General features: G+C 33.8%; 1 protein-coding gene across 1 annotated transcript in view; it reads left to right on the top strand.

Annotated features, from left to right (window-relative positions):
• Window positions 1–13,033, top strand: part of CFAP54 (cilia and flagella associated protein 54) — a 105,042-nt gene that overhangs the window by 47,375 nt on the left and 44,634 nt on the right. Inside the window, 12 exon segments of the mRNA XM_033058448.2 lie at window positions 2,065–2,154; window positions 2,803–2,929; window positions 3,676–3,769; window positions 4,764–4,903; window positions 6,470–6,694; window positions 7,097–7,233; window positions 8,916–9,043; window positions 9,681–9,908; window positions 10,112–10,335; window positions 10,433–10,568; window positions 12,134–12,248; window positions 12,802–12,954. Of these exon segments, the coding sequence (XP_032914339.2) occupies window positions 2,065–2,154; window positions 2,803–2,929; window positions 3,676–3,769; window positions 4,764–4,903; window positions 6,470–6,694; window positions 7,097–7,233; window positions 8,916–9,043; window positions 9,681–9,908; window positions 10,112–10,335; window positions 10,433–10,568; window positions 12,134–12,248; window positions 12,802–12,954 (1,797 nt within the window).

Below are 13,033 nucleotides of genomic sequence, written 5' to 3'. Positions count from 1 at the left end.
CCTGTACTCTTTGGAGCCTGGATAGAATTGTAGAACAGTGTAGGTTGGAAGGAATTTATTCCTGCCCCATGTCAAAACAGATACAATTAGATTAGGTTGCTCTGAGGCTTGTCCAGTCAAGTTTTGAATCTTTCTGAAGAAAAAGATTTCACAACCTTTATGGAGAATCTGTTTCAATAGTTAACCACTCTTATGGTTGGAGAGGTTTTCTTTTTATGTCTTTGGAATTTTCTGATTTCTGTTTCAGTTGCCTGTTGTGCTATCAGTGAGGACAGTCTGTCTCCACATTCTGTATTCCTCCTATTAGCTAGGTGTAGATTCCTCTTAGCCTTCTCTTCCTAGGACTGAATAAACCCAGTTCCTTCAGCCTCTTCCTACTTTGTCATGCACTATAGCTCCTTATCATCTTGGCTGTTCTTCACTCTGTTTACTCCACTATGTTAGTGTCTTGTGCTACAGTGCCCAAAACCAAGCACAAGTAACCTAGATGTGGTCTCACAAGTGCTGAAGAGAGGGGAATAGTCATGTCCCCTGACCTGCTGGCCATGCTGTTTCTAGTATAGCCCAGTATACAACTGGCCTTTGCTGCAAGACCACACCCCTCATATCCTAGTTAACATCCAGCATCTCTGTATATTTGTTCAGAAGACAAAGCATTCTTGTGAAAAATGGGATAAGGGGTGATGGAAAAATTCCATTAATCTGTGAAATAATCCTTCATTTTTGCTCACATTCATGCCTACATTCCTGCAGAACAAGTCACATAAGGAAAGAATTCTGTAAGTTAATTGAAAATCATGTTGATTGCTTAATAGAAGGTTAAATCAATGGGTTGATCAGTAAGAAAAAACCCCACATTTTCAGTACCTGGCAAATAATTGATCGCTAAAGTCTGCTCTGTTGTTGAAATAGCCTATTTGTCAACAGTTTTGGGATACAAATTGAGAAAAAGCCTTTTGATGTGGCCATGCAAAGATTACAGCTGTCCTTACAAATACGTGTGAATGGTTTAGGTCAATGTGCACACCTGTAGGGCATGCTGTTAAAAATGTTTTGAAAAAAGCCTTGTCAAAGGAAATCTTTATAATAGGATCAACACTTAACATTCCTTTGATGATAGTCTACAAGAAAAATGGAAAAGAGCTGAAACTGCTTCTTTCAAAAGAAGAGAAAAGGAAAACATTTCTCACATAGTATGATTTAAATTCTGAAATTTCAAATATTTTCCCATTAAAAATTTTTTGGGGCTTATTTTTCTTTGTGAAAATGCTTACTTGGAGCAACATATTTTTGAACTTGTCAAATGGGAGATAATACTAAGAAAGGGTGTCCTAAAAATAAAATTTTAAAATGTCTGGTTTTGCTGCTGGCTGTCCTACTTAATTGGACATTATTTACATTCAACAGACCTAAACTGACTGTTCTCACTGGAGGTTGTAGCCTTTGATCCACAATTACAGCTGGTTCCAGAGTGCATTTTTAATTTTGCTTTTTTCAGGCATTTGCTGCATTGATGTTTTTCAACCACAGGACTTGTATAAGCACAAAATTTGTTGGTTGTGTTTCTTTATTAAGGAAAAATAACAAGTAGTACACGTAGCATTTTTTGGTGCTCATCAGCTGGTAATGCAGTTGTGTTTAACTGCCAGAAGCTTGAATGCAAGTTTTTGTCCTATATATTCTGTATACTATTCATATCTATGCATTCTACATAAAATATATTATTTATAGAATATAAATTAATTTCTACACATACATTTATGTAAATATTTAGTTTAAGAAATTAGATTCCTCTACCTACTTATGTTATCCATTCACCAAGCATGAATCATCAGTCACATCTGCAAGCTCTTATTTAAGTTGTACAGCAGCTTACATAAGAAGAAAAGAGCAAGCATTTGAATTTCTCTCTGGATGAGAGTGAGAGATTTAAAAGCAAACTCTGGGCTAGAGAAGGATTTCTTAAATTGTGGAGAAGGATTTTTAAAATTTTTTAATAGATGGAGTTTCTATGGTATATTCTCACTGCTTTTCATAATGGCTTTCATTTGGTTATTGATGCAGGTACTGGAACACAGCTTACAGGAAAGGAAGGTCCTTTGTTCCTCTACCCTGTAATTTCATGTTGGACTTCAGAGCGTGCCTATAAAGAAGGTAGGGATAATTGGTGTTTATATTAATTGTAAAGGTTCCTTTGCTTCAGAAAGTTGCCAGTAAAGTGATTTCATTCTTGCTTGGAATAAGCTCTTGGGAAAATGTTATCTTCATTTGGTTCTCAAATATACAAAATCAATAAAATAAACATAGCTTATAAAAAGTTCTCAATATAAACACATTGAGAAGTGAATGCTACCAATTATTTTGGGTCTTGATGCTAAGTATATAAAATATTGATATTTTAAATTTAATAATATTTGTTTTCTAATAACCTTAGAAACAAGTAAATTAAAAAAAAAATTGTGCCAGGTTTTCAAAGATTCTCTTTGTGTGGAATGTTCTTTTAAAATTGAGATACCCCATTTCCACATTAAATTATTTTACTGGAAGATGAATTCACAGAAATCTCTATCTTTATAATGTTTGCGATTTAGGAATGTATTAAATAGAGTGAACTTGTGGTTCTGGATGTCCAATCACAAGAGGCATTTAGTAACTGCCATTCTGTATCCCTGATTTTAGTGCCACTGTGAGTACAGAATGTGACATAAATAAGAGCTTTGAGACATACACAGCTGTAATTCTACCTGAATTCAGAATCCTCTTACAGCATAAACTCCTGTGTTGTTTGTTACTTTGTTTCAGTGCTTAAATTCAGAGGGCAAACACGCTTCCTTGAGTTCTTTGTTCAACTTTTGCGGAAAGTCCTGAACGAAGAGAAGTTTCAATGTGTTTTGGAGTGGGCAGATGGAGTGGAAGATTACATGAAAAGGTAGATCTCTGTTACAGTAGTAGTGAAAAACTACTACTTAGGCTCATGAGTGTCAGTTATAAATGAAACTGTAAGTTTTACCTGTCAGAAGACCCATCAGGACTAATTGCCATGACTCTTAGTCTGCAGAAGTTCCATGAACACAGACGATTACACAGCTACAGTAAATACTGTATTGTGGCCTGACTAGACATGGAGATATAATTTTGGTGATTGCCATATTGTTATGGGGTGGTGGCATAGCTTGGGAAGGTATGATAATTTAAATCAAAAGCAAACTGATCAGGGCCTACTACAGTGTCAAAAAAATTCTATGGGAAAAAGATAAATGGAGCCAAATTGTAGACATTTACCTGAAAAATCCCGTTTTTAAAAAAGCACATCAGTGTTTCTCAACTATGAAAGGAAAATAATCAGTGAAAATGAGATATATATTTTAGGGAACAGGAAACAATAGATGCAAAGAAATTATTTGAATAATTCTGTAGTATAATTGGGTAATGAAGAAAATGGTTTTGTTTTACTAGGTATTAGGAAGGTGATATAGTTGTTACTCACAAATTCAGATTTCTATAATAAACCTTGAAAATTAACACTTTCTATTTTCTGAAGAGGATAAAGAAAACAAAATCTGTTGAAATAGGAATTGCATGATGTGCTCTATATGTTCCCAAAGATAACCTTTTACTCTGAAGGGAGTTTAACATAGTGATTATGATGACGATTTTAAAAATACTTTTTATCAGGAGGAATGAGAACTTCTTTGGTACTGATGGAATTGCAACGCAAGCAAGATCTCTCACTCAGGGAGAAAGCACACATGCTGCAGATGTTCAGAAAGTGAGTTTTTTTAAAGGAGTGATGTGTTTCTACTGGGTAGCAATACCATAAGAACAAAATTAATTTAAAAAAATTGTCTCATAAAAACATCGTCTAGAGACATCCACAGCTGCTGAAATTTGGGATACAAACTAGTCCTCAGCTGACCTCTGCACTCCTAAAACCAGGAAAAATAGTCGGCATGGAATTCATCTGAAAGAGCAACATTTGTGAGAATTTGAGATGAGTCAGAATAAGGCATTCCAAAAAGAGAAGAAACTTCCCTCTCCTTACTTGCTTTGAAATAACATGGTGGTAATAGGAAATGACTTGGGTACCATCACTTTCAGAAAAGGAGATCAGCTCAGGCCTTTTTGTACAGTATGTGCTTACACTTTTTTGTGAGTAATTGTTCATGGTTAACTCCCTGTGCAGATGTTCTAATTGCACAATAATGCTTTTTGTCCATAATTAATTTATAATAATTTTTTACTTTTACTGGAAGATACAAATAATCTTAATGGATTTGTATTATTTTGGAGGAAGAATTTCCTTTCTCATAATCCTCTAGTAATTTAGTACTGCTAACATCTGAGATAGATTAGGAAAAGGTTTTTTGTGTCTCAGTTTTTGCATTGCAAAGTTTTACTATATAATGTTTTTTTACTATATGTTTATGTTTACTGTATGTTTGCTATATGTTTATAATATTAGGAAAATAACTATCATTACTTCTGTGATGGAAACACTGGCATATGAAAAAAATGTTTAGGGACATGGCTGGTTTCCTTGTGTCAGGAATTTGATGTGTACTTTCCAGAAAAATTGAAGTTTTCTGTAAATTTTAAGTATTTCTTTTGCAGCCTTATTTTGACAACCATTTCCAGGATTTTTTCTTTTAATGTTCTGTTCCTCCACTAGCCAAACTACTCTATACCTCAAGTAATTGATAATGAAGATATAAATAATTTTTTGAAGTATATTTAAGATTTTGATGCAAGATTTTTTTTTAAAGGGAAAGGACACCTTACTTTCAACGAAACCAAAGGCACCACCTTCGAAGAAACCTACACAAAAAGCTGTGCCTAAGAAAGGACCTCTTAGAGAGTATTTAATGAAAAATCCAGATGCAATGAATTCTCCAGAAACAGAAAAGTAAATGAACACAGTTTTCGGTCTCATATACAGAAAAAAAAATATTTTGACTGAAATTTAGTTTACAATTAAGTGTGTATTTTAATTTTTGTTTTATATCAAAGAGACTAATTTCTGCACAGTCCTCTCATTTTTCTGATTTAGTTTAGTATAAAATTGGTTTCCCCTCAAGGCAAAAAAATCTTTTGCATTTCTGTTTAAGAAAATAGCTGTTAAAGATTTCAAGTCCTTGTATTAATAATCAAAGATTGTTGATTCATCAGCATGGAAAAACTCTATTAATCTGTGTATTATAATGCTTTTCAAACTGTGTTGGGGGAGTTTACCTGTTACAAAGCTAGTAAAAATATTTATTATTTTCTGTTGTTCAAGTTGTTTCAGAATTATTTTTGTGGTCCTTGTGCTAGTCTGTTTGGACTATCTGTTCTTTAGTTTCAAAAACTGGATTAAAAAAAAAAAAAGGATAAAAGGATATTCATTCACCTCTTCTTTTGGCAGATATTTGGTTATATTCGGTTAACTTGCCAATAGCTTTATCTTCTGACCTCAAAGAATATGTAGTATTCATAACTTGGTTCTTTGGTCACTTATGCTTTCAGCAATTAGCAAAATGGGAAACTATAAATATTTGTATATAAGCAATCATGTAAATGATTCTGGAAGTATTTTAAACAACCTAAAAAAGTTTCCACATAAACTTTTAAATATTCACCTAAGCCATCCAAAATGTTATTATTCCTCCTTAATAGAAAAACCCCTACCTTACTTAAAATTATTGTCGTGGCTTTCAACAGAAGAGGAGATGCTAAATCTGTCTTGGGTTTTTACCACTTATTCTTTTGTGTCTTGCATAATAGTTATGCTGTATAATATAATCAAAATTGTATGTGGTATACTATTCTGCCCACATTTTAAAGGTGGAAAACAGGCAGAAAAATAATTCAGGTTAATAAAGGGAGCAGTTTACAGTTAATTTAAAAAAAAAAAAAAAGGAAAAATGAGATTCAGTTTGAATATAGCATTGTATAATACAGAATAATACAGAATTTTTTCATCTGTCAGAGAAACTTTAAAAAGCTTTGCTGGAAATTGAACCCAGGCATCCAGATTTGATGTACTATGTTCTCTTCATATTAGAGGTGCTTAACTACCAAAGCAAAGCGATAAAAAAATTATCCAGATTTATAGTATAATAGAAGACCCTCCTGAATTGACTTTGAAGCTCATTGTATTTGCTATAATATTCTGTTTGTACAATTCAGGTACAAATAACTTCAAACTAAGCTAAACTTTTTAAAGTACTAAAACAAATAGCTTATAGAAGCTGATAAAATATAAAATAGGATTTACTGTGCGTTAAATGCACTTAAAGAGGGAAAGCACAGTTGCTTTTCCTGACTAAAGCAAAAGTCTTTTGGTTGGAAATATGTCATATGCTTATGTGCTTATACATATAAATCTGGGGATATGCAATGGGATACTTCTGTGTATCTTTGCCAGGACTTTCTTTTCTAGAGCTTCAAAAAAACAGTTTCATTTTTTGCTACTTCATATGTTTTGCTTTAGGAAAGGCAAGGATAAGGATAAGTTGAAGAAATTAGCTCTTCAAACCTTAGTGATGCTGCTGACTAAATACATAACCCGAAGTAAGTTTTGTCAAATGTGTCTTGAAGAGATGCCCTGGAAGTCTCAGATGAATATCTATCTGGCAGTTGCACACTACCATTTATTTAAAAAGAAACTGGAAGAGCAATATAATATTGGAATTAGGGGTTCACAGCATCTGGACAGGTACATGCTACTTCACTCTCAGTGATTGCTGTTTATATAGATTATTGTGTTATTGATGTTAATGCAGACAGATCTGAATTACAGTATATTCCTATGAACAGTTCATCTTTCAAATACAAATTACTTGTTACTATGTAAAAAGTTTTGCTTTCCATTTGTGGACATCAGGCACAGTCTTGGTTACTAACCTCATTGGTCAGATGAAAACTTTGAAATATTCTACATTATGTTATTTTTTCGTTCCTTATAACATTTGGCTGTCATTCATTATTTCGTATTCCTAAAGCTGATGGAAAGTAATCACTTCTGAGAAACTGAATTTTGTGTATGTATACCAGAATTCTTTTTGATATTGTATGTGGAGTTTTTTTTGTGTTTTCTTGTCTTTCTCCCTTTCTGCAGTTACAATATTTTGGATCCTGAGATATTCTCATTAAACAATTCTGGCACTGTACTGTCAAGAGAAGCTGTAGAGGATAACATAGGAAAACCAACTCCTCCTCTCCTTGAAAAGGCAGAAGTGACTGAAACCCAAACCTGTAAGAATTTTTATTGGTACACAACTGAAATCAGTTTCAGCTTAGCTTTTGGTTTCTCTCGATTTCTGTCTGTCTTGACCTCCATCATTAGTTGTCTATATCACCTTTGGAAAAACAGTCAGTCATGCCGAATTAATAGAAGACATTTCTAGGTTTCAATTGTTCTCTATATTTTTTTGGCAAACCTAGTATAACAAAAGTCATAGTAAGTGATGTGGCATATCTAATAATTCTGAACATTGTTTAATCTATTAATAAATATGTTACGTTTTATCAATTAGTTATTCTTTATCCTAAACTTTATTAACAAGTTTGTAAATTTTAAAAAAATGGATTACACTAGCTTTAGATTTGCAGATACCATACTACCTACACACATTAAATTGATAATATTCCAAATTATTCTGAATGCATTGATAATTTCTTTCAGTTTCTGAGGTTTATAATTGGTTATTAGCTTCCTTTACATTTCCTAGTAGGTCAAAATTTTCCTGGGTCGTTCTGTAAGTAGGTTTTAAAGTTATAGACTGAAGTTTATTATTATCTTTCAAATTTTAAGTAGAATTTAATTTTCCTTCTCTACTGCTTCGTCCCCAGTGTTTCCCTGTGTCTTAAGCTACCTCAGATTTCTCTGACTTTCACATTTGACATTTATTATTATTCTAGCTATTTTTAGTCCTGTGAGGTTTCAACAGGAGCCAAAAGGCTCCTGTCTGTGGGTAATTGTGAAATGCAGGACTTTGATTTCCTCAGATGTTAGTGGAAGTGTACAAGTCAACACAAAGTCTGCATATTGTTGAACCAGAAGTTCAACAATAACAGATCTGGTCTTTTCAATAGCTCTTCAGGGACACATAGCAGTAAAGATCTAAATTCTCCTGTCTTTCTTTTGTAGGACTTCCTTAGGTAAAATCAACTGTCCTCTTTGCCTTCTCCAAGGAAGTGTGACAAAAACTAGAACTTGAATTCACTGGTTCTCTTTGCAAAAGCCTACTTTTACATAAACACCATTGCCTTGATACTTACCAGTCACTGAGAACCACTGAAATTGGCTGAAACATGATAAAAGTCTTGTTTAATATCTCCTAGTCTTTGCAAAAAATCTGATTTAAAAAAATTACATAAACTGTGTATTTTGCCGTAGAGTTCCAATACTATATAGTTTGGAATTAGCTTCTGCCTGAAACCTATGGTTCAGATATTACCATGTTCCACTATCATAAGCCTTTGCCTTTCCCCTTGGGGGATATTTAATAGTGAATAAAATAATGAAGGAATTTTACACATTCTACAGAATTTGTCAGAAATCCTCCTTTCTTCCTAACATCTCTAAGAGATTTCTGTTTAAGAAAGATTCTTGTAAGCTTGCCAAGAGATTTCTTGCCATGGTGATTTCTTCCTAGAACTTAAATGAAGATTGTGTTTTGGCTTTGAGGCTGAAAACTATTTGGTACCCTTTACTATTTTGCTCAAACTTGTTTTCATCTCTGCTTCTCCCAATTCCAAAATAAAAGCATCTTATATTTTAAATATCATAATCTTACAAACATGATAGCCTTAACACTGGCATTTCCTAACATTTAAGTTGGGAAAAGCTGCCACAGGAAAATCCTAGCTGTTTTTTTCCTTGTTTTTGAAAACTTCAACTCAATTTTAACGAGTGAACTTTTTGTTTTTTGTAGCAGTTAAATCTCCTAAGAAAAGAAATAAACAGAGTCAAACTTCTCGAAGTCGATCAGCAAAGACCTCAGAGCAGGACTCGTTGCTGAAGCATTTTACAAGCATCTTCTTGCATTTGAAAAGAGCAGTGGTAAGATGTGGTTGGTTTCTTATTAAATTATATATTACTAAGCATTGTGTTACAATACTTACTACTTTTTTCATGAAAACACTTCACACTTCAGAAAATTAAAAAAAATTCTCTGGTTTCTCATCTTCTGAAAAATATCCAAGTACAATATATGAAATATCAGCCATACCACCTATCATAATATATATTTCTATCAAACATACAGCAATTAATGTAATTGTTCTATTTTTCATTCCACCTTTGTAATTTTCCTTTTCATGTTTGTTAAATTTTTTTGAAAATACTTGCGGACTTACCTTTCTCTTTACAGGTCTTAGTGAATGTCACACTAGAAAAACGAGAACCAGTAATTGAAGAGAAATGCTGACCAACTACTCTTCCCATAAAACCTTCTAAACCCAAATAAAAACACACATATATGTGGTGTGAATTAATTTTTATTTCTTATTCTCACACCAAAACCTACAATTAAATTCAATTATAAATTAGTGCTTCTATGAAAAGGTAAAAATTAAGGTTCTATAATACCTAGACTGCAATTCTGAAAGATTACTTATACTAAGTTTTACAATAAAAGAATGAAGCTTTTAATTCCTGCATTTCCAAGGTTTAATTATATTTTGAATGGTATACGCAGGTTCTTGCTCACCGTGGTGGCCACTGGACATTGCTTCAAAATGCTTGTCGAGAACTTTGGAATTATACTCAAGAATTTCAATTGATTGCTAACCAGTCACATTCCCGTACGGATGCATTTCCCATCACCTGGGATTTTCTTTGGAACACCATCTGGTTGCCATTTTATTTTGCATCAGACATGATGATTGATATGATAATTGACCTACAAGCAAGCAGTTCTCTTAAGGTAAAAATTATTTTTATTAAGATAACTCTTTGTTATCACATTTTCACTAGAGAGAGAGAGAGTTTTTCTTGCATTATATTATCTCCAAGTTATTCTCTGTAACAAGTTTTTTAGATGATTACAGTACTATCTAATCTCTGTAATTGATTTGTCCTAAAATCACATTTGAAAATAACAGGTATAATAATGTTTCTTCACTGTAGATTGTGGATCCTGAAGGAGACTTTTGCATTCCCAGTTGTTTAGGAGGTATTGCGGATGAGAATGGTGGTTCTAATCTTCATCCCCAGCCTCCCCTGGATGATGTGAATGTGGTTGACCTGAGATGGATATGTAATCTGATTCTTAAAACAATAGAAATGTTATATCAAATGAAGAAGTGGGAAGCACTGGTACACATAGCTGTACAATTTAACATATTTACGCAGTAAGTTATACCAACTCTAATAAAAATGAAAGAGTTTACATTAGATAGTTTAATATACCGTTGTATTGCTTCATTACTACACTGTTTTTTTTTCCAGTGAGAGGTTCACAGAACAAGTGAGTCCACTGCTGGTGTATGCTCAGAGGCAGCTGCTGGAAAGGATACAGCAGTTCAGTGGCCCAGACAGCCATGAATCTCATTTCACAAAATATCTGTCTGATGATGCACAGAAGGTGAAACACAGGCTTCTTTTTGGGGTGCTGACTCTTAATGTGAACTAAATGTGGAGAAGCACTTTCAATGATGAGATTAATACGCTTTCTCACAGTGTTAGCAAGTAGTCAATTATAACAAATTAATGAACATAATTGATTGAAGTGCATGAAAAGGCTTGTATGACATGATTCCAAGAACAGTAGAGGACCCAGAGGACATTTCTTCCATGCACAACATACCCATTCCATATTATAAGCCTAAATCTAATTTCATGTTATTTCTTGATGCCACTCTTTTGACCTTAGAACATTTATTTGGATATTGCTTTGTTTCTGCATTGGAACACTGCTCCAAAAGTTAATAAAATTGAGTTAAACCAAACACTGATAATGCCGGTAAAAATCTTTTAAAAGGTTGATGACCACCAAAAAACCCCTAAGCAGCTCAGCAAGTTCCTCTCATTAAGAGCCATGGCTCTATATATTTACTTAACTGTGCCACTTGGAAATTGTGCATTGAATTAGCTATTAGAAATTACAATTTTCCATTTTTTTTAATGGAAGGTTTATTTCTAAGAAGTTTTGCTGAAGTCAGTCTCACTGTGGATATTTTAGGATATTTCTGTTACTAATGTAAAGAGAGGACTTGGAGGAGAGGAGGGCAAAGTACCAAAGAGGTTTGTTCTGAACATGAACACAAACATGGGGTTCAGTAGCCACTGCCTTGCCTAGAGACAGCACACCAGTGCCCAGGGCTTGCAGGGACTCTGAAGGCACTCAAGGGCAGCTGAGGTGCTCTGTATTTCCTGTTTCCTTCTGATTCTCTCTGGCACAGCTGTTCAGAATGGTCCTTTGTCTATAAAAGGACACCATAGTAAGCGACTTCATAGTGCTGATAACTGAGCTGTGGAAAAGTAATCGTAGTTTTCAAAGACAGTTTACAGATTAAAGACTAGTGTTAGCTAATAGTAATAAGGATTTCAGGTTAAAAATTTGGAGTTTATGGCTGCATTTCATAAATCAGTGCCATTCAGAGAGTCTAGAAGTAGTTCTGTTGATCTTTCTGCTTCTGAAGTGGTGTGACTACATTAGCAAAATAAAAAGTCTGTTGTAGATTAGTTCTTTATAGGTCTGGAAGTTTGCTTCTCTGCCAGAGTTAGGCTGCTGTTGTTACTTGCTTAGAGCTGTTTTGTGTCTCCCTATGTAGCATTCCCTTGTGTTTCCCGGGCAACATGTCCTTTAGGGTTGCTTATGGTGACAGATTCTGTGCAAGTAGACATTCTTCTGGAGAAAAAAGTGTGGAAGATTTGCAGAACATCAAGGAGTTGCTAATGATTACTGCAAATACCAAATAAGACACAAGTTTAGTGCAGTATCTTCGAAATGCTTATATCTAATATTTAGGTGTGAATGTTTCACCTCTTAATGACAAGAGTACTTGTGATGAGCCATTGGTGTCTTTCTTAATTGGCCTTCTTTTTATTTTGTCATATGACTAAGTATATAGCTATTTAGCTGTAAGAACCAAATATTGATTTTTCTTAACATTATTCAGTTATCATGAAACAAATCCTGCCTTTTAGATGAGCTGCAGAAACTACATAGGGTACAAATTGCAGCTGCCTGTTGCTCGTTCTGCCAGTGAAGGAGTTTTTCCTGGATGCTCTTTCAATCCTGAGACAAACAATGATTCTGCAGGTCAGAGCATAATTCAGAATTGCATGTTCTCTTTTCTCCCAAAGTATTTTCTTTGTTTCATACTGGATGTTTAAAAAAATTCTGTTTACTCTCCTTATCATAGTTCTTCCACTTCTCCTACAATATGTCCTTCGTTTTAAACTGAGCTTTGTCTTCAAATTGTTGTTCTTGATGTTTTGGATGGATTGTAATGTTATCAAGATATTTCAAAATATATTCAGACTATGTCTGAAAGCAGAGAAAAGCAGGTGCCAGATCACCTACAGCCTGTGAGGCAGCGTGGTGGTCTTGGTCCAATTTTCTGTTGATATTTTTTGATATCTAGCAATATTCCCAGAAGTTAGTGTGAATCAGCACTGTTATTGACAGAATTAATGTTCCTGTGGTTAATAATTTTCTTTAATTTATAAAGCAACAGGAAAAAAGGGGAAATTTTCAATATATTTTAATTTTGAAGTTGTGAAAAGTTCAAATATATTTTACAGGGTGATAAACTAAAAATATTTATTTCTATATGACAAAATTTTTCTCCATAATTATTAATTCCTTTTAGATAACAATCAAGCAAAAGCCCTAGTTTGTGTGCCTCTTGATGTGAATGATACACTGAAATGTTTTAGAGAAAGTCTAGAAAAATCGAAATATCAAAGCAGAGCATTGAGACACAGCAGGAAACTACTTTCATTATTTCTTGCACACACACAAGGTGAGTGATTCATTGAAGTGTTCTCTCTTCATGAAGTGTGTATGCAGTTAAAATAGCAAAGAGTAAAAGGAACAGATTT

Source organism: Catharus ustulatus, chromosome 4 (assembly GCF_009819885.2).
Source record: "Catharus ustulatus isolate bCatUst1 chromosome 4, bCatUst1.pri.v2, whole genome shotgun sequence".
Classification (NCBI taxonomy): domain Eukaryota; kingdom Metazoa; phylum Chordata; class Aves; order Passeriformes; family Turdidae; genus Catharus; species Catharus ustulatus.
The sequence above is the reverse complement of the archived record's forward strand: the minus strand, read 5'-3'. Positions and strand labels throughout refer to the sequence as shown.